This window comes from Phytophthora cinnamomi (genome assembly GCF_018691715.1).
Source record: "Phytophthora cinnamomi strain GKB4 chromosome Unknown Contig125, whole genome shotgun sequence".
NCBI lineage: Eukaryota > Oomycota > Peronosporomycetes > Peronosporales > Peronosporaceae > Phytophthora > Phytophthora cinnamomi.
This window is the reverse complement of record NW_027151058.1, coordinates 36,713-61,305: the sequence shown is the minus strand read 5'-3', so window position 1 is coordinate 61,305 and position 24,593 is coordinate 36,713. Positions and strand designations below refer to the sequence as shown.

Sequence of the window (24,593 nt, the reverse complement as noted above, 5' to 3'; positions counted from 1 at the left end):
CTTCGTCTTGTACCAGCCTTACCGCTTGTTGCAGCGGAATATCCGATTGAGTCACACCTCCTAGCCGCACTTGCTGGATTTGTACTCGCTCTGGAGTCCAGCGGACAGAGCCATCGCATTTCTCAATCGGCCTCCCGAACAGCAAACATGCCCCTGTGTTCTCTCTGCGGGGCTAGCGGCAGTGGCCGCTTCTGCTCCGAGTGCGGCGCGCCCTACCCGCCCGATGACCAGCACCAGCAACAGCAACAGCAGCAGCAGCAGCAGCAGCAGCAGCAGCAGCAGATCAGCCAGCAGCGGACACCGCCGCGATTCCAGGAGCAAATGTCGTTCGAGGAGCGCGACCAGAAGGCGCTGCTGTACCGGCACTCCAGCAGCATGCCGCCGGCCATCCCCGTCGTGTACGTGGACGGAGACGGAGCTGTGCCGGCCGGAGCCAACGCCCGCGGCTCGTCCGCGTCCTCGGCCTCGTCCAGTGGCGGGCAGGAGGGCAGTGGGCGACGCGTGCTGTCGTCCTCCGGCGGCTCCGGGATCCTCAAGGGACGATACTCGGACCACCCCAACTGCGACGTCTGCGCGCTGGCCTTCGACGTCACTAAGCGCCGGCATCAATGGTGAGCTATTGTACTTGATGGGATACATGCCTTATCCTCAGACACTAACTGATACTTCCTCTCTCTCATGCTGCCTGCAGTCGTGCTTGCGGCCGCTACGTCTGCGGCAACTGCTCGCCGCTGATGCTGTTGATCCCGGAAGGAGGCCAGATCGAAGGCGCCAGGGGCTACGACCCGTCCATTCCGCAGCGCGTTTGCTTGCACTGCTCGCCCGAGCTGCGTCCGCTGCAAGCGGATTTGGTGGCGCGATTCGCCAAGGCGAACGCGGAGACGGCGCCGCACGAAGCCAAGTCAAGGCTGCACGTGCCGTTCTCGCCCTCGCTGGAGAAGGAGTGCACGAACGCAGCCGACATCGTCGGCAACTTCTTCCGGGGCGACTCGGGTGCGTCCGGGGACAGGTCCATCCCGATCTCCATGCTCGAGAACGCCCATGGCTTGGCCATCATGACGATCATCAAGGCTGGCTTTCTCGTGGTCGGCAAGGTCGGCACGGGCATTGTCATCTCGCGGCTGCCAGACGGATCGTGGTCGGCGCCCTCGGCCATTGGCACGGTGGGGCTGGGCGGCGGCTTTGAGATCGGCGGAGAGATCGTCGAGGTCATGATCATTCTCGGCTCCCCTGCAGCCGTGCAGGTCTTCCACTCGCCTCAGGTGAACTTGGGCGCGGGCCTCGACGTCGCCGTGGGTCCCTACGGCCGCTCGGCTGCGGCTGCAGCGGCGATCAGCAGCTCCGGGCTCAACGGCAACTACAGCTACTCGATCAGCAAGGGCCTGTATGCAGGCATCTCGTTGCAAGGCTCCGTGATCGCCACGCGCAACGACCTGAACCGCAAGTTTTACGGACAGGACCTGGAGGCGAGTGCGCTGCTCGGCGGAGCAGTGGGGCAACCCATGGCCGCGAGACCGCTTTATGAGGCGCTGGACCGAGCCATGCGTGGCATCCAGGAGCACAAGGAGGTGCTGGCCGAGAGATCTCGCATGATGGGGACGTGCAGCTCCTGCAACTGTCAGGTCTTCGTGGCGCACGTCCACCAGGTCTGGAACAAGAAATGCAAGACGTGTGGCCATGTCCACTAGGCAGCAAGTAGGTAGGTAGGTAGTTAGCAAGTAGTAAGCAATTAATCAAGCCCCGTGCCGTACTCACCAGCCATGATGAACTCCGCGTCGTGTCAGGCATTGCATACACAAACGATTAGCGCGTTTACGACCGCATTACCACCGACGGCGTGCGCCATCCACTTCTTCATTGGGCAGCTCGTGAGGCATGGTGGAGAGCGACTACCACGAGGACAGCCCCGCCGCCGGCGGCGGAATCGCTGGCCAACTGTCAGTGCTCGACCGCTTCCTGACGCTGTGGATTCTGCTCTCGGCGGGCGCGGGCATCGGCCTCGGCCAGCTCTCGGCCGTGCACGCCTTCATCGAATCCACGACCGTGGGGAGCATGAACCTGCTGGTGGGCGCGGGGCTGCTGGCCATGATGTACCCGCCGCTCGCCAACGTCCGCTGGGAAATGGTCGGCGCCGTGTTCCGCGACTGGCGTCTGCTGCTGCTCACGACGGCTCAAAATTGGGTCGCGGGCCCATTCCTCATGTTCTTGCTGGCCGCGGCCTTCTTCCACGACGACACGGGCTTCATGGCCGGCTTCAGCCTCGTGGGCTGCTCCCGCTGCATCGGCATGGTCATGATCTGGATCGCCCTCGCGGGGGGTGACCTCGAGTACGGAGCCGCTCTCATCGCCGTCAACTCCGTCTGGACCATGGCGCTCTACTCCTTCTACGCGAGCTTCTTCCTCGGCACGATGCCGAGCGCCATGGGGATCGACGATGCTTCTCGAGAGCAAGAAAGCCTCCACATATCTGTAGGCGAGGTGGCCAGCAACGTGGGTATCTACATGGGCATCCCTTTCGTGCTCGGAATCTCGGGGTGGGTCTTCCTTCGCCGCTGGAAGGGCAACGCATGGTACTTTGACGAGTTCACGCCTCGCCTGGACGTCGTAGCGGTGGTTGCGCTGCTGTTCACGATCGTGGTGCTGTTCGCGTCGCAGAGCCAACGCATCACGACCACCTTCGGCTCGGTGCTGTTTTCGATGGTGCCCTTCATGATCTACTTCGTCGTCATGTTTACAGGCTCCCTCTTCATGAGCCAGACTTGCGGCGCCACGCACGCACAGAGCGTCACGCTGGCATTCACAGCAACCAGCAACAACTACGAGCTGTCGTTAGGTGTCGCCGTGGCCACCTTCGGTCTGGATTCCGACCCAGCAATGATGAGCGTCGTCGCAGCGCTCATTGAGATTCCGACCATGCTTGCGCTAGTGTATCTCTCGCTGTGGCTGGAAAAGCGACCGAAGAAAGTTGGGGAAGACCAGCGCGGCAAGTCTACAAGCCAGCTATCTGCAGTAACATCTAAAGAGCTGGTCATCGAGTCTCCAGTTGCTGTCTAGATCAAATATCACCGTGCCATGCAAGTAAACGTCACATTCAAGAATCAATTTTGCTCGTTAGCTCACCAGAAGACCTTGTATTCGAGTTCATGGGACTCTCTAGGCCAACCACCTGTACTTCATCAGGAACGTCATATACAACGCCATGTACGAGACGACCACGAGCAGCAGCGACCAACGAATGACTTCCTCCCGCGCGAGGCGCGAGCGCAGCGTCGGCGCCACGTCCGAAATACTCATCACTCCCAGGGACAGCCAGAAGCTCCAGGTGCCATTCACCAGCCCCTCCAGCACGAATTGCCGCCGCGAGCTCGGATAAACGAACACGAAGCCATGCACCCGACCGAAGTAGTACCAGGCTCGCTGGTGGATGATCGAGTGGAAGAGCCCACTCAGTGCGACGTAGATGACCCCCAGGCACAGCACGAACCAAAAGAGTTTCGTGCGCACCACCCCCATAACGAACTCACGGTTCTCGTTGATCACAAAGGCAATGAACGCCAGGAAGCCAAAGATCGGAATAAGCTCCAGCACCGAGAACGCGTCTTCTCCAGGACTGTGGCTGACTGGCACCGCTGGTGAGAGTCCCCCACGCGCATTGCGCACAAGGTAGCCGCTTCGCTCTTGGCACAGACGCACGAACGCAGTCACCTCTGCAGCCACCGCGTCTTTGGCCATTCCGCTCTGCTGTAGGCCCTCCCGACCCTCACTGAAGTCGATGTCGCTCAATTTTCCCGCAAACAGCGATCCGTTGATGCTCAGCTCCAGGAAGTTGGTCTCCACGTGCGGGTAGCGCTGGAAGCGGCCGGACGAGCGTCCAGGCATCCACAGCAGCGACGGCGTCGTTGAGACCAGGTGCTGCACAACGATAGCACCAGTCTCGTTAGTAGCGGCACAACAACAGAGTCTACCACAGTTCTATTGCACTCACATAGTGCAGCATCTTGGGCCACGCGCGGACATCCACGCGGACGACGGGAGGCTGCGGCCTGGATAGGGTCTCTGCTGCGCGTTCCATGGCCGATTCCAGCAACTCCCCATGACGCACGCAGGCCTGTTGGGCGGGAGTGAGAGGCTTGGTTGCTGTCTGCACTTGGTCGTCTTCGCCTTCGTCTTCTCCTTCGTCGTTGAAGCAGGTGGGGTCGGGGGCGAAGTAGAGCAGCAGGGGAGTCGCCCGACTCCTCGACAGCAGGAAGCGCTCGTATTCAGCCCACGCGAGCGACGAGTCCATCGAGTCTTGCAGGACGAACAGCGCAGACCCATCCACGCTCTGCAGTGGGCTGTCTGGGAGCGGAGAGAAGGCGCCAGAGACTGCAGCGGCGCCGCAGCAGAGCGCGGCGACCAGATTGGTGCGGCACCGATTCATCGTACCCCGAAATATGTGTTTTCATCGGTCGCTTAAGAATTTATATACATGCTATTATACAGGGTACTGTCTTAGTGCCTCGCAGCGAGGCGCTCGAAGCCGCCCAGCACCGCGTCCACGTCGTCGTGCTCGGCACAGAGCTCCTCGATCTCCGCCGGCGTGAAAGTTTGCGACGAGAGCTCGAAGGCCTCGCCCAGCCGACGGACCTGAGACTCGGCCAGTGTGGCCACGCAGTAGTACTCGATCATCTGCTGGATCTGCGTGCAGCCCATGTAGCCCAGCAGCAGCTTCTTGTTCACGCGGCCGGGACGCACGAGCGCCGGATCGAGCTTCTCCGGGTGGTTCGTCGTCATGATCACGATGCGGCCCGGACAGTCGATGACGCCGTCCAGCACGTTGAGCAGCCCCGACAGGTTGAGCTTGTCGTTGCGCATGTTGTACTTCTTCTCGTCCTCGAGACAGGCCTTGATCATCGAGGACACGAGCTTGTCATCGTCGGACTGCGGCGGCTTGTCGGAGGCGGCTGCGTCTGCGCTCTTGGTGTCCGTCGCTTCGCTCGCGCGCGCCTTGACGATGGAAGACGCGCAGTCGATGTCCTCCATGACGAAGACGGCGTCCTCGAAGCCCATGTCGATGGGCGAGTCCAGCCCCTGCACCGCGAACTTCATGTCGAAGAGCGCGTCGAGCAACTGCTGGTTGGTCTTGATCTTGCCGAGCGAGATGGTGACCACATGCCGCTTGGTGTACTGCGCGATGGCCTTGATGAGGCTGGTCTTGCCCGTGCCGGGCGGGCCGTGCAGCAAGAGGCCGAGCTTGTACGGGAAGCCCTTGATGGCGAACTTGCCCGAGCGCGACGCGAAGTTGTCGAGCAGCTGCAGCACCTGCTGCTTCTCCTCGAAGAAGAGGTTGTCGAACGTCTTCTCTTCGCCCAGCGCGTAGCGCTTGTAGGCGACCACGGGCGTGGTGTTGTTGTCTCCGTCGCTGCTGCCGGTCGCCGTATCCGCTTGGACGTAGAAGTAGCGGGCCTTGTCCTCCACGTGTTTGCGGCGCTCGATGGCCTGGTAGTTCCTGAAGGCCCGGTCGATGATGGCGTCGATGCGCTTGGAGGCGTCGGGCAGGGCCGACTCGAAGCGGAAATTCACCGTCGACTCCTTGACGGTGGCTTTCTTGTCACCGCTGGAGCTCTCGGGCGCGACGGTCTCGTGCTTAAAGTACACGCCCGGCTCGATCTTGATCCACTCGTTGAGCGGGGGCAGCGCCTCGACGTTCAGGCGGTTGACCTCGCCGCAGTACTCGCCGTCGTCGTCGTCACCATTCGAGGACTCGGAGCCCGTCGTGGAGCAGTCGGACTCGCTGACGGCCGCGTCCAGCAGGGCCTTGGTGGTCCTGGGCCTCCTCTTGATCTTCTCGAGCAGCTCGTACTGCGCGTTCTTGCTCTTGAGGTCCAGCACGCCGGCTAGGTAGAGCGAGATGGCCTTCTGCAGCAGGTGGTTCTTCTGGTCGTAGTCCCAGACCTTGCCCCAGCGGTTGAAGCGCTGCTTGACCTCGATGACCCGCGAGACGCGGCGCTCCTCCTTCGGCGGGAAGAGCAGGTGCCTGAGCATGGCGGCGAGCGACTTGGGCGACTGCTGCACGTAGGCCACGACCTTCTGGATGAGCAGTGGCACGAGCATGCAGAGCAGCGTGTCGACCAGCACGTTGTGCGTGCGGAAGGTGTTGATGAGTCCGAACTCGACGGCCGTGGAGCTCATGACGGCGGCGCGACTACTGTAGCGTGGGAGGAGTGTGTTGGGTGGTTCGTGCGACTCGGCGCAAATTTGGAAGTGAACTCTTGATGTTCGAGCTGCAAATGCACTTCCATCGGTCTGTATCATAGTGGCGAGGTGCACCCATTTCCACCGAAGAGGCACTTCGCTCGCTAGCCAATCAGCGGCACTAGTTGAAGTTGCCGTGAATGATGGTGGGTTGAAACCTGCGAGATCGCGTACCATGCGGTCTTGCGACGTATCGGTCACCCGGATCGTATTTGTATGTGAAACCAGTTGCTTCTGTGAATTCATTTATAGGTAGCAACCTAATACGCAGGGAATGGAGTATGCAATTATCACAACACACGGTCTGATCCCCTCACCATCACTCACGCTTTCGATAGTCGAACTTTCTGGGTCTGGGTTCAGGACGGCGGAAAGCTACATGAGTTTGAACACTGACGCACAGACTCGAACGCTTCACCACCGCCTTCGCCTTCGCCTCGAACAGCTCATTGTCCAATTTACCACCCGCGCGGCACGCACACTCACGCCACCCCACCCCACCCCGGCCACTGCACCGCCCGCAAAGCTGACAACCATGGACAACACGACGGCGACGACCCCGCTCAACCCAACGGACGAGTTCCTGCGCGGCCTCAGCACCGGCTACGTCGTGGTGGACGCATTCGTGTGCCTCGTGGTGTCGCTGCTGCTGCAGCAGCTCGTCACGTACCTGCAGGGCTCGGGCGACTCGCTGCTCAGCCGCCTGTACGCGCTGGTCTTCGGGGCGAAGGAGCCCGAGGGCGTATACCGCATCATCGGCATCACGCAGCGCTTTAGCTCCGAGGGCCACAAGATCTGGGACTACGAGCAGAAGAACCATCTGCTGCAGAAGGCCATCTCGCTCTACCTGGCCGACGTGCTGGACCTGACCAACAAGGACGCCAAGTACGATCTGCTGCACCGACCGCAGAAGAAGACCAAGACGCTCGCGGCCAGCGACGACGGCGACACGAGCGAGTCTTCGTACGACTCGAACGGCGACGACTCGGACGACGAGGGCTACTGCGGCGCCGTGGACGGTCTGTGCTGGGAGGCGCTGCCCCAGGAGAACGAGTGGATCGAGGTGGAGGAGGGCATCCAGTTCAAGCACGAGACCGTCGAGCCCGAGGACAAGGAGGAGAAGAAGACCAAGACGCTCACGGAGACCAACGTCAACTTCAAGTTCTTCTCGACGCTGCCCGACGGCTCCGAGCGCATCGACGCGCTGATCAAGCGCGCCTACAAAAACTACCAGGACATGGAGCGCAAGCGGTACACTAAGGACACGCTCCGCTACTACTACATCCAGACTGGCGGACCCAGCATCCTGGACAAGGACGCCCAGGTGAAGTACAAGCGGTACGCGCTGGGCGAGGAGAAGACGTTCGACAACCTCTTCTTCGAGGAGAAGGAGAACGTGGTGCAGCTGCTCGACAACTTCACCAACAAGTCCGGAAAGTTCGCGATCAAGGGGTTCCCGTACAAGCTCGGCCTCTTGCTGCACGGCCCGCCCGGTACAGGCAAAACCAGTCTCATCAAGGCCATCGCCCAACACACACGGCGGCATATCGTGACGATTTCGCTCGGCAAGATCCACACGAACCAGCAGCTGCTCGACGCACTCTTCGACATGAAGTTCGCGGTGCAAGGGCTAGATTCCCCCGTCGAAATGGACTTTGAGGATGTCGTGTTTGTCATGGAGGATATCGACTGCGCGTCTTCCATCGTGAATGCCCGCAGCGACAGCGACACGAAGCCGAGCAAGGCTGATCGCATGTTCGACAGCCAGAAGAAGGCAATGGAGGAGGACCCCGAGGACGGCGTGGCAGGACTGATGGGCCCCATGCTCAAACCGAAGGGTGTTGAAGACAAACTGAGCCTCTCGGGGCTGCTCAATGTACTCGATGGCGTCATCGACTGTCCAGGCCGCATCGTGATCATGACGACGAACCACCCGGAGAAGCTCGACCCGGCGCTCGTGCGTCCCGGCCGCGTGAACAAGAAGTTGCTGCTAGGACACATGGGCCCCGAGCAGGTGCAGCAGATGATCGAGTACTACTGCGACTCAAGTCTGTCCGAGGAGCAGCAAGCGCGTTTGGACGCCCTCGTCGTCGTGAAGCGGACCCAGTTCACACCTGCAGAGGTGGAAGAGTTTTGTGCCGAGTTTGACGATGTTGACTCGATTCTGGGTGGGCTTGAGCGAGCTCATGAGGCCTAGAAGCTACGAGTAAATTTCAAAATACACTAGATGCATTTCATTTGGCTGTGTTGGGGTAGGAAAATGAAGTGGAGGATGTTCGTGAATCGTAGGATGAGAAACTAATGTATCTTTTCCGTCGTACGTACCAACCTAACCTAATAAATCGTGTTTTGCGATTGCAAGATGAGAACACTGCTTTTACTTGTGCTCAGCAGCACTGGTTGAGACGTGGCACTAAGAAACGGACGCTGAAAAACCAAATACATTACGGCATCGTTCGACAGGCACAGCCAATTCATATTCTGACACTCGAAAGCGCTTGGATTCGATGATCGAAATCCTTCAAACAGCTTGGAGTCGAGGCTGGAAGTAGACATCGAAGGTGAAGCCTAGATGGGGAAGCTCTTCCGGGTTTTGTATAGCATCAATGATAAGTTAAGCTATTATCGCAATACACAGCCTCAGTGATGGCCAAAAATGTATTGCGGGTATTGGCATTTTGCAATACCAGTAGAAATACTTTATTGCAAGCGCTCTGGGGTATTGCAATACGTATTGCAGCGCCGCCGGATATTGCAGTACGATCCCTTTTCAAGGTGATATCCAAAGGTCCCGCTGATTTACGCATCGAGCGCTTTGGCGCGAACTGCGACGCGTGTGGTCACGAGAGCTCGGCCTCCAAATTTGGGCGCGAACTCGTTAGCTGGAGCTGTGAGCAGGTCTCACTTTGGTTTTTGCCTTCTAACCAGCAGACGCCATGGCCCTCCACTCCAGCCCACTTTCGATCGACAGCGTTCCTGGCGACGTCCGCTTCTACTGCAACATCTCTCGCCGACGGCGTGGTCTCGTATCAATGCCGAAAGTGCCCCACCAGACCAAACAGACTTGGAAGTCTGGATTCTCGAACGTGCGGAAGCATCTCGCGAGCTGCATTGGAGATGATTACATGGAGAGATACGAGCAGAGTATTCGTGCTCAACCTAATCCACTGGGATTTGTTCGTGAGCAGTACCTGTCCGGGAAGGAGTTGAGCGTATTTAGGTGGCGATGAAAGGGGGGGGGGGCAACGGCAGCAGCGACGCTAGTGTTGAGGAGTAGTATTGCAATAGTATTGCAAACAAACCAGGTATTGCAGTACTTACTGCAGGACCGGAGAGTAGTTGCAGTAGATATTGCGTGCTTTTTACTTTTTTACAATGCCCAGCAATGTATTTTTGGCCATCACTGCACAGCCTGCAACTTCTTGGCATCTAGTAGTCTCCAGTACAATAGCAGAACGGCAAGAGAATGTCAAGTTGCTAAAGCTGATAAACTAACTAATTACTGGGCATTCCATTTGCTAGCAACCTCATGGTTGTCCCTAGTTTGAGGATGCGTGATCCAATTCACCAGCTTTCAACGCTTCGTTGAATCATCTAGCAATTCGAAAAAAATGCATCTAGTGTATTTTGAAATTTACTCGTAGCTTCTAGGCCTCATGAGCTCGCTCAAGCCCACCCAGAATCGAGTCAACATCGTCAAACTCGGCACAAAACTCTTCCACCTCTGCAGGTGTGAACTGGGTCCGCTTCACGACGACGAGGGCGTCCAAACGCGCTTGCTGCTCCTCGGACAGACTTGAGTCGCAGTAGTACTCGATCATCTGCTGCACCTGCTCGGGGCCCATGTGTCCTAGCAGCAACTTCTTGTTCACGCGGCCGGGACGCACGAGCGCCGGGTCGAGCTTCTCCGGGTGGTTCGTCGTCATGATCACGATGCGGCCTGGACAGTCGATGACGCCATCGAGTACATTGAGCAGCCCCGAGAGGCTCAGTTTGTCTTCAACACCCTTCGGTTTGAGCATGGGGCCCATCAGTCCTGCCACGCCGTCCTCGGGGTCCTCCTCCATTGCCTTCTTCTGGCTGTCGAACATGCGATCAGCCTTGCTCGGCTTCGTGTCGCTGTCGCTGCGGGCATTCACGATGGAAGACGCGCAGTCGATATCCTCCATGACAAACACGACATCCTCAAAGTCCATTTCGACGGGGGAATCTAGCCCTTGCACCGCGAACTTCATGTCGAAGAGTGCGTCGAGCAGCTGCTGGTTCGTGTGGATCTTGCCGAGCGAAATCGTCACGATATGCCGCCGTGTGTGTTGGGCGATGGCCTTGATGAGACTGGTTTTGCCTGTACCGGGCGGGCCGTGCAGCAAGAGGCCGAGCTTGTACGGGAACCCCTTGATCGCGAACTTTCCGGACTTGTTGGTGAAGTTGTCGAGCAGCTGCACCACGTTCTCCTTCTCCTCGAAGAAGAGGTTGTCGAACGTCTTCTCCTCGCCCAGCGCGTACCGCTTGTACTTCACCTGGGCGTCCTTGTCCAGGATGCTGGGTCCGCCAGTCTGGATGTAGTAGTAGCGGAGCGTGTCCTTAGTGTACCGCTTGCGCTCCATGTCCTGGTAGTTTTTGTAGGCGCGCTTGATCAGCGCGTCGATGCGCTCGGAGCCGTCGGGCAGCGTCGAGAAGAACTTGAAGTTGACGTTGGTCTCCGTGAGCGTCTTGGTCTTCTTCTCCTCCTTGTCCTCGGGCTCGACGGTCTCGTGCTTGAACTGGATGCCCTCCTCCACCTCGATCCACTCGTTCTCCTGGGGCAGCGCCTCCCAGCACAGACCGTCCACGGCGCCGCAGTAGCCCTCGTCGTCCGAGTCGTCGCCGTTCGAGTCGTACGAAGACTCGCTCGTGTCGCCGTCGTCGCTGGCCGCGAGCGTCTTGGTCTTCTTCTGCGGTCGGTGCAGCAGATCGTACTTGGCGTCCTTGTTGGTCAGGTCCAGCACGTCGGCCAGGTAGAGCGAGATGGCCTTCTGCAGCAGATGGTTCTTCTGCTCGTAGTCCCAGATCTTGTGGCCCTCGGAGCTAAAGCGCTGCGTGATGCCGATGATGCGGTATACGCCCTCGGGCTCCTTCGCCCCGAAGACCAGCGCGTACAGGCGGCTGAGCAGCGAGTCGCCCGAGCCCTGCAGGTACGTGACGAGCTGCTGCAGCAGCAGCGACACCACGAGGCACACGAATGCGTCCACCACGACGTAGCCGGTGCTGAGGCCGCGCAGGAACTCGTCCGTTGGGTTGAGCGGGGTCGTCGCCGTCGTGTTGTCCATGGTTGTCAGCTTTGCGGGCGGTGCAGTGGCCGGGGTGGGGTGGGGTGGCGTGAGTGTGCGTGCCGCGCGGGTGGTAAATTGGACAATGAGCTGTTCGAGGCGAAGGCGAAGGCGGTGGTGAAGCGTTCGAGTCTGTGCGTCAGTGTTCAAACTCATGTAGCTTTCCGCCGTCCTGAACCCAGACCCAGAAAGTTCGACTATCGAAAGCGTGAGTGATGGTGAGGGGATCAGACCGTGTGTTGTGATAATTGCATACTCCATTCCCTGCGTATTAGGTTGCTACCTATAAATGAATTCACAGAAGCAACTGGTTTCACATACAAATACGATCCGGGTGACCGATACGTCGCAAGACCGCATGGTACGCGATCTCGCAGGTTTCAACCCACCATCATTCACGGCAACTTCAACTAGTGCCGCTGATTGGCTAGCGAGCGAAGTGCCTCTTCGGTGGAAATGGGTGCACCTCGCCACTATGATACAGACCGATGGAAGTGCATTTGCAGCTCGAACATCAAGAGTTCACTTCCAAATTTGCGCCGAGTCGCACGAACCACCCAACACACTCCTCCCACGCTACAGTAGTCGCGCCGCCGTCATGAGCTCCACGGCCGTCGAGTTCGGACTCATCAACACCTTCCGCACGCACAACGTGCTGGTCGACACGCTGCTCTGCATGCTCGTGCCACTGCTCATCCAGAAGGTCGTGGCCTACGTGCAGCAGTCGCCCAAGTCGCTCGCCGCCATGCTCAGGCACCTGCTCTTCCCGCCGAAGGAGGAGCGCCGCGTCTCGCGGGTCATCGAGGTCAAGCAGCGCTTCAACCGCTGGGGCAAGGTCTGGGACTACGACCAGAAGAACCACCTGCTGCAGAAGGCCATCTCGCTCTACCTAGCCGGCGTGCTGGACCTCAAGAGCAAGAACGCGCAGTACGAGCTGCTCGAGAAGATCAAGAGGAGGCCCAGGACCACCAAGGCCCTGCTGGACGCGGCCGTCAGCGAGTCCGACTGCTCCACGACGGGCTCCGAGTCCTCGAATGGTGACGACGACGACGGCGAGTACTGCGGCGAGGTCAACCGCCTGAACGTCGAGGCGCTGCCCCCGCTCAACGAGTGGATCAAGATCGAGCCGGGCGTGTACTTTAAGCACGAGACCGTCGCGCCCGAGAGCTCCAGCGGTGACAAGAAAGCCACCGTCAAGGAGTCGACGGTGAATTTCCGCTTCGAGTCGGCCCTGCCCGACGCCTCCAAGCGCATCGACGCCATCATCGACCGGGCCTTCAGGAACTACCAGGCCATCGAGCGCCGCAAACACGTGGAGGACAAGGCCCGCTACTTCTACGTCCAAGCGGATACGGCGACCGGCAGCAGCGACGGAGACAACAACACCACGCCCGTGGTCGCCTACAAGCGCTACGCGCTGGGCGAAGAGAAGACGTTCGACAACCTCTTCTTCGAGGAGAAGCAGCAGGTGCTGCAGCTGCTCGACAACTTCGCGTCGCGCTCGGGCAAGTTCGCCATCAAGGGCTTCCCGTACAAGCTCGGCCTCTTGCTGCACGGCCCGCCCGGCACGGGCAAGACCAGCCTCATCAAGGCCATCGCGCAGTACACCAAGCGGCATGTGGTCACCATCTCGCTCGGCAAGATCAAGACCAACCAGCAGTTGCTCGACGCGCTCTTCGACATGAAGTTCGCGGTGCAGGGGCTGGACTCGCCCATCGACATGGGCTTCGAGGACGCCGTCTTCGTCATGGAGGACATCGACTGCGCGTCTTCCATCGTCAAGGCGCGCGCGAGCGAAGCGACGGACACCAAGAGCGCAGACGCAGCCGCCTCCGACAAGCCGCCGCAGTCCGACGATGACAAGCTCGTGTCCTCGATGATCAAGGCCTGTCTCGAGGACGAGAAGAAGTACAACATGCGCAACGACAAGCTCAACCTGTCGGGGCTGCTCAACGTGCTGGACGGCGTCATCGACTGTCCGGGCCGCATCGTGATCATGACGACGAACCACCCGGAGAAGCTCGATCCGGCGCTCGTGCGTCCCGGCCGCGTGAACAAGAAGCTGCTGCTGGGCTACATGGGCTGCACGCAGATCCAGCAGATGATCGAGTACTACTGCGTGGCCACACTGGCCGAGTCTCAGGTCCGTCGGCTGGGCGAGGCCTTCGAGCTCTCGTCGCAAACTTTCACGCCGGCGGAGATCGAGGAGCTCTGTGCCGAGCACGACGACGTGGACGCGGTGCTGGGCGGCTTCGAGCGCCTCGCTGCGAGGCACTAAACGACACCCTGTACCATGCTAGACTTCATTTCTCCTCGTAAACCTTAATTTGATTGATTCATTCGTAGTCGTAGTTGGCCACGGTCGTTTCCTTCCCGTTAGGGTCAGGCGCACAGCTTGAAAGTTGGCCCCACGACCTTGGTCTCCCACTGGATGGCAAGCATTAAAATCTCCAGCATCCACACGTGGGTCCCGACTGCTTCCGTACTGTAGACGATACCGCCGTAGCTGAACGTAAGGGCTTTGTTGTTCTCGGGGACGTCTTCGAAAAGCGTCCTACGACAAGTTGACCACAATAAAAATTAACAAACCTCTCCTTCACTACCGATTCCCCAACAATCACGTACCATGCAAACAAGTCAAGCCACTCGTCATCCACGCCCTCATCCCACACAGACTCGAATATGTCGCCATGGCACCGGTTCTGCAGCCGGTTGCGATTGACAGACCGGAACAGGACCATGTAGCCGCCGCTCTCCACGTGGAAGCGCGACACTAGGAATAGAGATCGAACCATCTTCTTGGTGCGCGCGGGTTGAAGCACACGGTGCATGATGACGTTGTGGTTGTCGACGACCTGAAGCACCTTGAGAGACACGCGCATCGTGGACGAATAGAGCCCTGCCAGACCCTGCGGCGACGACACTACTCGCCAAGCACGGGCCGACATTTCCGCTGGCGTGGAGCCCATGAAGTTCTTTTTGAGTGTGAACTTGACATGGTCCGTCGCCTCTCGCCGCTGTTCGGTCCACCCGAACAGCTCGTGGCCGGTAGTCAGGTAGTTGTTGCTCTCGAGGAACGCGCGGATCTCTTGATACGCCTCGATGGCGACTTGGTGGCACTCGGATATCGTCATCGGCTCGAAGGTCATGCTGTTCAACTGGAGGGCAAGACAGCAAACACGCGTGAGTAAAACCCCATCCTCGCCGGTCCCACGGGCCTCAGGGAGGACCACCCTGGTCCCCAGAAGCAGGAGCGCGTGTACCTACCGTCGTCGTGGGCGGCTTGAGCAGCGGCAGGTCGTTGGAGGCCAGCAAGTTCTCCGCCCTGAGGTGGAGCTTGGCGTGTTTCGCCGTCATGAGCGCCAGCTCCTGGTTCTCCTGGCGCAGTCGCTCCTTCTTGATGGACAGCTGCATGTACTGCTCCACGAGGTCGTCCGAGTGCTTGCGGCTCTCGTCGCAGCCCAGCGCCTCCGCGACCTCGCGCCACTGCAACTGCTGCTGCTTGCGCTGGAGCGTACGCGAGTACTCGTGCTCCAGCCCCTGCATCTCCTGGCGCAGCGCCTTGATCACGCTCTGCCAAGCCGAAGAGCGTTAGGATGCCAGCTAGCAGATACCCTCGAGGCCGACGGCTCACCAGCGCACCTGCTTTCGATGGTAGTTGTTCTTGACGTGCTCTCGCTGTCGCGCGCGCTTGGCCTCCTCCACCTGCACGGCTTGGCGCATAAGGGCGTAGTTCAGCTCGGCCATGGCGCTGCAAGTGTCGGGCGTCTGCGCTGCACAGACCCAAATGGCGACTGACCCGACTGCGGAGACGCTCGGCGTGGGATGAGCTGAGCAACTTGAAGAGCAGGAATCGCAGTAATGTTTTGGCCAAAGGAATAAGCGCCGAAGGACAGTGCTGGACGTTCAACATGGAGGCTCTGATTGCTGGCCGAGGTCGCCTGGTCTACTGGAGGGGCTATCTACTGCTCGCGGCCTGGAGGCGCCTGCTCAAGCTTGGCGGACGCGCGGTCCAAGACCGCTTGCACCTCCGGGTCCTTGCTCACGGTCTTGTCCCACACGCCGCTCGCTTTCATCCTCTCCGCGCAAGCCACGACTGCGAATGGCTCGCCGACCTCTTCGAGCACGCAGAGCGACACCACGTAGGCAGCGCTGTTGAGCACGAGGTTACGCGAGTCAGCCTCCGCCAGCAGCGCGACCACGTCCGCCTGCAGGCCGCTCGTGCGGGCGCGAACGATCGCGCGCTCTATTGTCCAGGCGTCCCACGTCACGATCTTGCGATACCGCAGCAGGAACGCCAAGTACGAAAGCTGCACCCCATCCACGATGAACGCCGTGCCAGGCGTGACCTCGTCGCATTGCTGCTGGAGCTGCTGGATCTGCTTGGAGATCACCTCAAACATGCGCTTCATCACTCGCCGGCTCATTGGCGGGTGCCCTTGTCCCTGCCAGCGGTCCAAGCACACCAGCATCGTGGACAGGTCGTCGTTGGACTGGCAAATGTTGACAATCAGCGAGTTCAGGTGCGTCCGTTGCCTCGGGTGCTGCTTGTCATAGCACCGCTCCACCTCCAGACGGTCAAACACACTGGCGTCACTAGCTTCGTCTCCTCCGCGCTGGCCGCCTGCGAGCAGGGGATACAGAAGCTGGGAATAAATTTCTGGCCGCAACGTAACATCTTCGGCCCAGAGAGCTGCGCGCATGAGCTCAAGTGCTACCGCCAGGTCTCCGGCATGCAGACTCAGGAGGATTCCTTGAGACAACGAGTGCACCGTGCGCGGAATGGCGTCCGGGAACCGTTCGAACAGCTCCATTATTGTTGGGCATTCGGCCAACTTCTTGGTCGTGTCGCTGGCGCTACGTCTCCGGTCGTCATGTGCGTCACTTCCGATCACTGAATGGCGGATATTGGCGCGGTACTGCGCAATACTTTTGAAGAGCTCACGCACCACCCGGTTGCTCATTTTGTTGTTGTACAGCTGCATTTCATGCAGGAGCTCCATCATGTGCTTAAAGTTGCCATCCCACACAGCATGAAGCAGGAGGTAATTGATGATGCTGCTATCCGTGTCCTGCGTTGTGTATATGAGCTCGTTTTCCTTGGCGTGCATGTACAAATCCGCGACCTTCAAGCGGCTCACTTCGTCGGGAGCACTCTCGACTGCATGCGCGAAGGAGCCTGCGTCTATCGGCACGTGATGTTTGGCTGCGTACTCTAGCAGCAGCTTTGCCGCGTTGTGCTGGTCTGCAGCTGCGGCAGCACTTACAGCAATCGAGTGTCGCTTCGGGTCTAGCCGGAGAGCATTCGGAAATCGCTCCATGTACTCGATGATCCACTTTCCAATTTTTCCGGCCGTGAATCCAGAAGCTTTTTTGGCATCCGCGTCGAGTTCAGAGCCCTGTTGGTCCTCTTCCGCATTCTCCTCCAAGAAAATTTCCGGGCGGTGAAAAATAAGTCTGCACAGCGCGTGTGTGGACGAATAGCTTGTGTGTAACTTGAGGCGGTCTAAGGAGTTGAGGAGTGTCTCCACACGCTGTCGCAGCCCCTGGTCCTGCTCGTCCAGCACTTTGGCTGTGCACTCCATCCTCAGCAAGAAGTTGAGCGCGTCAGCCTCGTGGATACCCAGCAAGTTGTGCTTTCCGATGACCTCGCTTTGGTAGAACGATCCCATCGCCTGCTCCCGCTGCGTGTCAAGCATCGCCCAGAGCACGAAGCGGTGCATCTGCATCCTGGCCTGCGTCAGTCGTGGCCACGTGGACGGGGATCTGGGCACCGAGAACACTTCTCCCTGCTTCTCGTCCTCCTGGAACGCAATGTAGTCGTCCCACACGCGCTCGTACCGTCCCTCTCGCGACGCCTTGTACAGCAGCGACAGATACATCCCCTCGCTGAGCTTCAGGCCACGGGACCGCAGATCGTTGAACGCCTGCAGCGCCGTGTGGTAAGTCGTTCTGGAGTCCTTGATGCGCCCGAATAGTGTGGCGGTGGGCTCGGTGTTCGCTTCAGACTGGTTGCTCGTGGGAACCTCCACAACAGCAGAGGGAGTTGTCGAGTGTGGCTCGAGCAGCTCCGTTTCGGCTTGCTCTGCGTGTAGGAATCTCACCGACGCGGGATAATTTAGGGCCGAATAAACGGAGGGGGCATCTGCAATGATGAACAGCGGGGCAGCGAGGCGGGGAGGCGCCCGGGGCGCACGCAGCAGCCGCGCGCGCGCGCCGACTTGACGCAGCGGACGCATCGACGGAGCAGCTGTGTGTGGCCAACATGGGGCGAAAAGAAAGGGTACAATGTACCATCCTCTCGATGCTGCTTTGTAGTCGTACTTACTGAAAGTTGAAGTTTGACCTTCACTCCTGCTTCGAGTTGTGCTGCTCCGACAGCACTTTCCTACGCGCAGCAGCAGCGACAGCCATGGGGTCCAACAAGGAGAACGCGCAGCACTTCACGCCACCGACATCGCGACCCCAGCTTCCGCCTTCGTCTCTAGTGTTCCCGCCACTTCCGCCGCTCTCCCCGTCGGACGAAGAGAACTCGTGGCCGGGAAAGACGCCCCCACTTCCGCCTTTGGAGCCGACTGCAACATGCAGTGAGGCCCCGTCGAGAAGGTTTGGAGTGGAGATCACGAACGTGTTGAGCACAGACGCTGGTGCTTCGACTAGAGACAATATGGTGATCAAGCCGCCATCCCCCAGAGCGGCGGAGGCGTCGAAGAGATACTACCAGCAGTTGCCGCAGCATTCGTCCCTCAAAACATCGCACATTGTGAAGAAGGGGAAACCCGCACTGACGTTCAGCGCAGACCGTGGCTTAAAAACTCCATCCATGAAGTGGAGTGCTACAGTTGAAGAAGACATGCGCGAGCTAACGCAGCCTTTCTCGGTGCTGTCGCTGAAGAGCCCACTAGCACCCGAAGTGAAGGAGCTCGACAAAGACGCTTTACAATCTGGCAACACTATTTGGAGTATTACACCAGTGGAACTATCTGCGTTGGAGGATGAGATGATTGCAGTGAATGCGCAGTCTATTGAACGTTTTGGGAAGCTTTCTTATGCTGAAGCCAGCAAGCGAAATCTGCCTGGGCTCACGGAGAATCATGGTGAGCACAAGAAGACGGAGGAGGGAGTGGACCAACCTAGGCGGGTGTTCAAGAAATACTACGCCTTACCAGTCTTCACTCCATCAGGACTACATCAATAGTGAGCCGTTGTTGCGAAGCCTTCGTCCCTTTGACCACACTGACACGGTCCTGCATTTCTGTTATGTTTAGTGAACCTGAGGCATTTGAAGAGAAGGAAGCACCACCTGTGGCTGGTTTTCGCTTATCTTCGGGCAACAAGGATCCTTTAGATGGGCTGTGTTACACACAGAGTGTTGGGCTATCAGCAAACACGCCAACGTTTTATCCTCGCCAGGCCACTGACACGAGCGAACTCATACAAATGGTAGTAAGGCACAGCGAGCTGGTAGGCAATCCTACTAACTTTCATGATTCTCTCCGATGGCATTACCAGCTTAAGGTGTCACTGTCATCCAAGAAGGTCGCCCCACACATGGATTGGTGGCCGGTAACGTGGTTACAGTTCTGTTATGCTTGCAAAAATGTCCATAGTGACACATTTGAGAACGTATTTGGACTTTGTTGTGTAGGGGGACTGGAAATGCACCAACTGTGGTAGGATACATCAACTCGCACCTTTTTGTTATGCTTCCTTAGCTGTGTACTTACTTGTACACCTATTCGTCTCATTTAGGCAACCACGTACCTGTTCCTTTGACTTCTCTATTTGTGATGAAGGCAGTGCTAACCTCATAACTTTTCCGAGTCACAGAATTTCTCTTACAGGTTTGACAGTAATACTATTTAAGCAGGAAAATTCATCGAAGACTAATGCTTCAGCAGGGATGCATGCAAGCGGTGCCGAGTTGGTCGCCAAGAAGACGCTGGTTTTGTCTTCTCCTCGTCATCCTCAAGTGATCCTTCGACTTAAGTTTGCAGCAGGCGGCCACAGCACCGGTACTTAATATTTTGAAACTCGCTGATAAATGCTCCGATCTAACCTGCAAACAAGATCGCCAATGTTCGCGCAGACCCCAAGACCCCCCCCCCCCGAATATTTACGACTTGTAATACAAAAGTCCCTTTAAGCCGCAAAAGTGTAGCTTCGTGTTGTCATTAGCGACTATACTGCAGGTTCAGGTTTCTTCGTCATCATTTCCGAGAGGCGGTAAGTGTTGCTTGACAAGCTGCTCCAATTGCGGAGCGTTCGCGCCATCCACATCTGCGATGTGCTTGCGATCCTGATCGCCAGTGACCAATAATGTTAGTTGGTCGAAGCACCAAGTGACAGCCAGCGTGATACAGAGCAAACCTTAAAAAACAGGAATCGAGGCTTGCAGCTCCCTGTGTCCTCGATGCCATCGATATGAAGACCAACATTTAGCTGGAACGTGATAATGTCAGCATTTCAATATCAACGTGGCAAAGTATAAGGTTATATCGTACTGTCGTGAACATGAGTCGACGCTCCGCGTGATCGATGTCTGTCGCCAAGCGCTTGTATGTTGGCTCCACGATCTTGCACGGGCCACACCAGTCCTTGTGAACATCGACAACTGCCACTATAACCTTAGAAGATGAGCTCTTCGCCTTCTTCAAGAACAAAACCCTACCGACGAGCTTCTTCTCGCTGCTCTCCAACACCTGCGCCCAGTGCTCGGCGTCACGAACCTTCGTCACCAGCTCCATTGCGCCCGCTTTATCAGTTCTTCAAATGCCTCTTCACGCAGATCTAGACGACGGTTGACCCCGAGGCTAAATTTATGAAGGAAAGTAAGAAGGAAGTGCGTAGCATGAATGGCGTTTGCTGAATTGTTAAATATCTACATGCTGGTGCATGTGCTGGCTGGAGATAATCTACACTCGCTTTCGAGTTGGTCGACCTAATAAGTAATTGATGTAACAGGGTTGTGACCATACCACCAGAAGCCGCGCAGATTCGTGTAGCCCTCCTTCGTTCGGAGGAGCCGGTGCACTGCTTAAAGCTAGTCAACCTCTGTGGAGACGAATGTCGCGCCGCCGAGTCGTCACTTGGACCCGCGTCGCGAACACGCAACAGTGATACGAGTTGGCTGAATGTCGGGACAGGAGTAGGTAACGGGTGGGTGTCGTAGCCCGTTTACATGGTGTCGTCAACGTTGGCGACGTCGAGACAGCCGTAGAAGCTCTTGAGCAGCTTGGTGATCTTGCAGCCCTGCTTCTCGCAGCGGTTCATGACCACGGGCGGACACTTGCAGAGCGCCTCCTCGAGCTCCAATAGGAAGGCGTTGAGGAACAGCACGCGCTCGCGCACGACGCTCTTGGAGTTCTTGCCGAGGAAGCGGCCCTGCATGACTGGGAACTCAGTGTCCACAAAAACGCGCTCGAGGCAGGAGGCGAGCAGGCAGCTCTTGTCGCCGCCGCAGCACACAGCGTGCTCCTGGAAGTGGCGGCGCGCCAGCTGCTGCAGCTGCAGGAAGGCCGAGAAGCGGCGGTACACGAGGTCCTCGCCGCCGAAGCGGTCGGTCTGCACGCGGATGGCGTAGTCGGTGTGGCCCGCCACCTTGCGGGTGGCCACGACGGAGCAGCGCACGTCGCTCAGGGCGACGGCGGAGTAGGTGGGCGAGTTAGGCGGCAACATGGTTGGCGGATAGAGGGCAAGAAGTGAGTGTGCGAGTTGCAGCGAGTTCCGAAATGATCAAGCGGCGACCCGGCCAGCGCTATCGACTGATCGTCTGGCATTTAACCAGCAGCATTGGCTGGCACGCGACAAGGATGGCGACTTGCTCGACATCCGGTCGCTCCACGTGCGTCACTTGACCCGTCGCTGCGCGACGCACGCCAGTACCGGACTGAGCCTAACGCTCGAGACGCGGCGACAGGAATGGCATCAAGCCATGACATTGGCTTGGCAGCGCCAACTGGCGCCACCCGGCTGGAGACTAAGGTCGCAGGATGGCGGCGAGTGTGCGGCGGAGCGGGGCTCTAGACATCCTGGTGCGTCCGCACAGCAGCGACCTCGCCTGCGCCGCAGAGAGAAGCGCTGCGCATGCTGACAGGTGTCATGGTGGAGACTAGCTCCAGGTGGGACCGTCCGGCAGGTCCTGAAGTTCAGGATTCTATTTTTTGACCGCTTTGTCTGAAACCGATTTCGCCACGCTGGCCGGGTACCAGCGCTCGCTCGCATTCCGAGCGGCGTCGGCACGCGTTCTGCGGCGCTAAATAAAGGCGCCGTCGGGGCGTTTCCGACGGCCGTCGCCGCCGCGCTTGCTCGCACATGCTCGCACATGTAGCGACATGCCGCGGCCGCTTCAACAATGCCTCTACGATGAGGCCGCTGGAGCGTTCTCGGTCTCCAGCCCGGACATGCGCAAGCCTGGCATTTCCGGCGACTTGAACCGCGGAGCCCCTTTTACTGTACCTGTAGTCATCGAGTTAAACCCGCCCCGAGAGCGCACGAAGGCTTTGCCGGCGCCGGCTTTCGCGTACACCGTACATGTACCGTAATAGGGCGCGCTTCCTCCAGGGTTCGCCTGCCACCTGGCTGCCGCCAACGACAGCGCGAGGAAGGCTTCGCAGAGAGGCAATCGGGCGACGCCTCGCTCGCTCGCTGAGCAGGGGTGGCGATGTAGGACACAGAGGGGGCTGTTTTCGTGGCAGGAGCGAGTCGTCGTTGCCTAACGCGAGGCGCTGTGGTTCCGAGCCCAGAGACCAAGCGAGCGTAGGTGGCAATCGTTACAGCCGACCACATGGGTCCAGCGGTGGCAGTAGCGGCGGCGCTTTTGCGAACCCCACTTTGCCGCCAATTTAGCTGCTGGTGTGTGTGTGTGGTACATGTAGCAAGTTGCTGTTGTTTGTTGCTGGAAGCGCCCGGCGTGCAAGCGATCGTTTCGCGGCGCGCGATGCGGCTGGAGCTTTATGCTTGAACGCGTCAATCTGAAGCAGCCCATCCGGCCCCGATGGTGATCGTTAGGACTGCAAGGGAGCGCAGTGGGTCTTGTCTGCGGACAGCGTCTCTCGCCGGGCTGCGTGCTTGAGTCGATGAATCAAGTGGAATGAACGCGAGGAGCGGTGGCCACCTGTCGACAATCTGCCGCGGCCTGAGCGAAGGTGGTCAACATATACACTGTCTCCCTTCAATAATGCAGCGGAGACCATCGTCACCAACTGCAACTGCTGCAACAGCCATCGCCATAGGACGCTTTGACCCTCTGTAGACAGCATTATCGGAACCGCTCGAGCTCGCCTGCGCGCTTATAGGGTGCGACCCTGGGCACGAGTGGTGGCGTGCTGGCCAGGTGCGCGAGCCCCGTTGGCCCTACCTTCCACTGCAGTCCCACCGCACCGCGAGGCGGTCGTCCGAGGCTTGGACTCCAAGCACGAGCTGCAAGCCAGCAGATCCCCGACTTCAATGCATACCCGCATCTGTGACAGTCCCAAGTCGGTCCACCCTTGCCAGCGAAAACGAGCAGCAACGGGGCAAACAACACTGGATGGTTGGCACACTGCAAATACAGTACAGTGCCGATGTACTGTAGAGGAATTATTCCCATAATTCAGTAAATATGTACTCCGCTGCTGTCTTGATTAAATCCCAGTACACGTTAGGGTCGTTATGCGAACTTAGCTGGCCGCGATGCGACTCTGCGGGCTGCAGCCAAACACACTCTGCTTATGGATGTATACCTCACGCCACCGCGCTCACCACTGACGTAGATGCCAATGGGAGATGCGATGCGGTATATTGAATCACTTAATATAATTGGGGGGTCAGAACTAGCAAAAATATGACCACTTGAGCGCCCACGAAATGATCAAACCATTTTCAAATACCACCCCGGTCGCCTGCGCTGCGTGATGCTAAAAATGACCAAAGTGTGCAAACGGTGTCTCCGCTGATATTTCTTCATCTCACTAAGCACTACGCGGCACGTATCCGATAGAAAATTACGCAATAGTTAGATGAGCGGAGAATGTCCTCCTAAAATCGCAGTTGACTTCGCGAAGATCATACCACAGCCCTCGACGTTTAGTGCTGCGTTACCGCATCAGTCCGGCCCAATAAGGACTGGGAGCCGTTGTCGTCGGTCTGCACTCCGTGCGGGCGCTGCATTCTCAAAAATCGTCGGTATAGCAGCCTCCTTTAAGATAGGGCTGTCTGGATCGCTGTGCGATCGACGAGCAAGCCGAGACGTCTGTCTCATGTTTCCATGTATAGGCCTCTATAGCGATTAACGCAGGTAGAGGTTCTCGTCTCCACCAAAACTGTAACGGGCTTGAGGCCGCTACCGACTTGCACAGGCGCGTAGGAAATAAGACTCTGATTGAGTGTTGGGACGGTCGCGGCACTCGAGACCGTCCCAACCATTAAACCTATACGGGACTGTGATTGGCCACCGCGCACTCACGGTGGCACCCGTGTGACAGTAGCCTGTCACACCATCCCCCTCTCAAGGGTGGACATGCATGTATGTAAAAATCTAGGGCGGGTCTTGCGCGGCATGGTCGTGTCAGCTTCACATTTGGATCGGAGATGTAACGGGGTTACACGCACAAGTGGCTGCAAGCCACTTGTGAATTTAACAGATAGGTTATCTGTTAAAAGTTTTGGATACTTCCTCACCTTGGTGTAAGACACACCAATGGATACATTGAAGTGGACCACCACAATGAGTGGTCCACACATACCCAAAGATCCTATTGGTAGAAAGCAACATCTTTCTACCAATCAGAGACATGCATATTAGCGGGGCTCTGACAGCCAGCCGCTGTCAACCCTTTCATAGATGATAAACAGTTTTTTTAGCAGACTTTAGAGGAAGATCAATTTACAAGCAATACAGTTCTCATTTTACCTTAAACTAGCTACTTGGAGTCTTGTCTAAGTTAACTTATATTTGTGTACTCAAATATAATTAACCTAAGTAATTACTAAGTACTTACACTTCCTCATACACGTTGCGCAACGTGTAAGCTAAAGTAGTGAGTCAAGTTAGACCCACTACACCCGGTA

The 24,593-nt window shown here is 58.0% G+C and overlaps 12 protein-coding genes across 14 annotated transcripts; 5 read left to right on the top strand and 7 right to left on the bottom strand.

Annotated features, from left to right (window-relative positions):
* Window positions 1-147: 147 nt before the first annotated feature.
* IUM83_18025 (phosphoacetylglucosamine mutase) lies at window positions 148-1,688 on the top strand (the record flags this gene model as incomplete). Its single annotated transcript, XM_067943000.1, has 2 exons — window positions 148-611; window positions 692-1,688. The coding sequence occupies 2 exons, from the start codon at window positions 148-150 to the stop codon at window positions 1,686-1,688; spliced, it is 1,461 nt and encodes a 486-aa protein (XP_067780802.1).
* A 187-nt stretch (window positions 1,689-1,875) lies between these two features.
* Window positions 1,876-3,054, top strand: IUM83_18024 (arsenical-resistance protein; the record flags this gene model as incomplete). Its single annotated transcript, XM_067942999.1, has 1 exon — window positions 1,876-3,054. One exon carries the CDS (start codon window positions 1,876-1,878, stop codon window positions 3,052-3,054), a length of 1,179 nt encoding a protein of 392 aa, XP_067780729.1.
* A 99-nt stretch (window positions 3,055-3,153) lies between these two features.
* On the bottom strand, window positions 3,154-4,285 carry IUM83_18023 (Oligosaccharyl transferase complex, subunit OST3/OST6; the record flags this gene model as incomplete). Its single annotated transcript, XM_067942998.1, has 2 exons — window positions 3,154-3,912; window positions 3,986-4,285. 2 exons carry the CDS (start codon window positions 4,283-4,285, stop codon window positions 3,154-3,156), a joined length of 1,059 nt encoding a protein of 352 aa, XP_067780739.1.
* Window positions 4,286-4,491: 206 nt separating this feature from the next.
* Window positions 4,492-6,171, bottom strand: IUM83_18022 (mitochondrial chaperone BCS1-B; the record flags this gene model as incomplete). The annotated part of the gene is made up of 1 exon (XM_067942997.1): window positions 4,492-6,171. The coding sequence occupies one exon, from the start codon at window positions 6,169-6,171 to the stop codon at window positions 4,492-4,494; it is 1,680 nt and encodes a 559-aa protein (XP_067780740.1).
* Window positions 6,172-6,769: 598 nt separating this feature from the next.
* Window positions 6,770-8,528, top strand: IUM83_18021 (Arrestin domain-containing protein A; the record flags this gene model as incomplete). Of its 2 annotated transcripts, XM_067942995.1 has the most annotated exons (2): window positions 6,770-8,237; window positions 8,524-8,528. In XM_067942995.1, 2 exons carry the CDS (start codon window positions 6,770-6,772, stop codon window positions 8,526-8,528), a joined length of 1,473 nt encoding a protein of 490 aa, XP_067780736.1. The 2 variants fall into 2 exon arrangements, with proteins under 2 accessions (XP_067780736.1, XP_067780737.1); XM_067942996.1 differs by lacking the exon at window positions 8,524-8,528 and having other exon boundaries at window positions 6,770-8,431.
* A 1,353-nt stretch (window positions 8,529-9,881) lies between these two features.
* IUM83_18020 (Arrestin domain-containing protein A) lies at window positions 9,882-11,543 on the bottom strand (the record flags this gene model as incomplete). The annotated part of the gene is made up of 1 exon (XM_067942994.1): window positions 9,882-11,543. The coding sequence occupies one exon, from the start codon at window positions 11,541-11,543 to the stop codon at window positions 9,882-9,884; it is 1,662 nt and encodes a 553-aa protein (XP_067780738.1).
* A 598-nt stretch (window positions 11,544-12,141) lies between these two features.
* Window positions 12,142-13,821, top strand: IUM83_18019 (mitochondrial chaperone BCS1-B; the record flags this gene model as incomplete). The annotated part of the gene is made up of 1 exon (XM_067942993.1): window positions 12,142-13,821. The coding sequence occupies one exon, from the start codon at window positions 12,142-12,144 to the stop codon at window positions 13,819-13,821; it is 1,680 nt and encodes a 559-aa protein (XP_067780773.1).
* A 104-nt stretch (window positions 13,822-13,925) lies between these two features.
* On the bottom strand, window positions 13,926-15,290 carry IUM83_18018 (Arrestin domain-containing protein A; the record flags this gene model as incomplete). The annotated part of the gene is made up of 4 exons (XM_067942992.1): window positions 13,926-14,097; window positions 14,169-14,701; window positions 14,811-15,116; window positions 15,186-15,290. 4 exons carry the CDS (start codon window positions 15,288-15,290, stop codon window positions 13,926-13,928), a joined length of 1,116 nt encoding a protein of 371 aa, XP_067780819.1.
* Window positions 15,291-15,505: 215 nt separating this feature from the next.
* On the bottom strand, window positions 15,506-17,782 carry IUM83_18017 (uncharacterized protein; the record flags this gene model as incomplete). The annotated part of the gene is made up of 1 exon (XM_067942991.1): window positions 15,506-17,782. The coding sequence occupies one exon, from the start codon at window positions 17,780-17,782 to the stop codon at window positions 15,506-15,508; it is 2,277 nt and encodes a 758-aa protein (XP_067780779.1).
* A 173-nt stretch (window positions 17,783-17,955) lies between these two features.
* IUM83_18016 (uncharacterized protein) lies at window positions 17,956-19,319 on the top strand (the record flags this gene model as incomplete). 2 transcript variants are annotated; one of them, XM_067942989.1, is made up of 4 exons in its annotated part: window positions 17,956-18,640; window positions 18,812-18,848; window positions 19,192-19,216; window positions 19,296-19,319. In XM_067942989.1, 4 exons carry the CDS (start codon window positions 17,956-17,958, stop codon window positions 19,317-19,319), a joined length of 771 nt encoding a protein of 256 aa, XP_067780778.1. The 2 variants fall into 2 exon arrangements, with proteins under 2 accessions (XP_067780778.1, XP_067780777.1); XM_067942990.1 differs by having other exon boundaries at window positions 17,956-18,740; window positions 18,812-18,898.
* Window positions 19,320-19,737: 418 nt separating this feature from the next.
* IUM83_18015 (thioredoxin/dynein outer arm protein) lies at window positions 19,738-20,290 on the bottom strand (the record flags this gene model as incomplete). The annotated part of the gene is made up of 3 exons (XM_067942988.1): window positions 19,738-19,842; window positions 19,914-19,985; window positions 20,048-20,290. 3 exons carry the CDS (start codon window positions 20,288-20,290, stop codon window positions 19,738-19,740), a joined length of 420 nt encoding a protein of 139 aa, XP_067780776.1.
* Window positions 20,291-20,720: 430 nt separating this feature from the next.
* IUM83_18014 (Brefeldin A-inhibited guanine nucleotide-exchange protein 1) lies at window positions 20,721-21,221 on the bottom strand (the record flags this gene model as incomplete). The annotated part of the gene is made up of 1 exon (XM_067942987.1): window positions 20,721-21,221. One exon carries the CDS (start codon window positions 21,219-21,221, stop codon window positions 20,721-20,723), a length of 501 nt encoding a protein of 166 aa, XP_067780775.1.
* Between the last annotated feature and the right edge of the window lie 3,372 nt (window positions 21,222-24,593).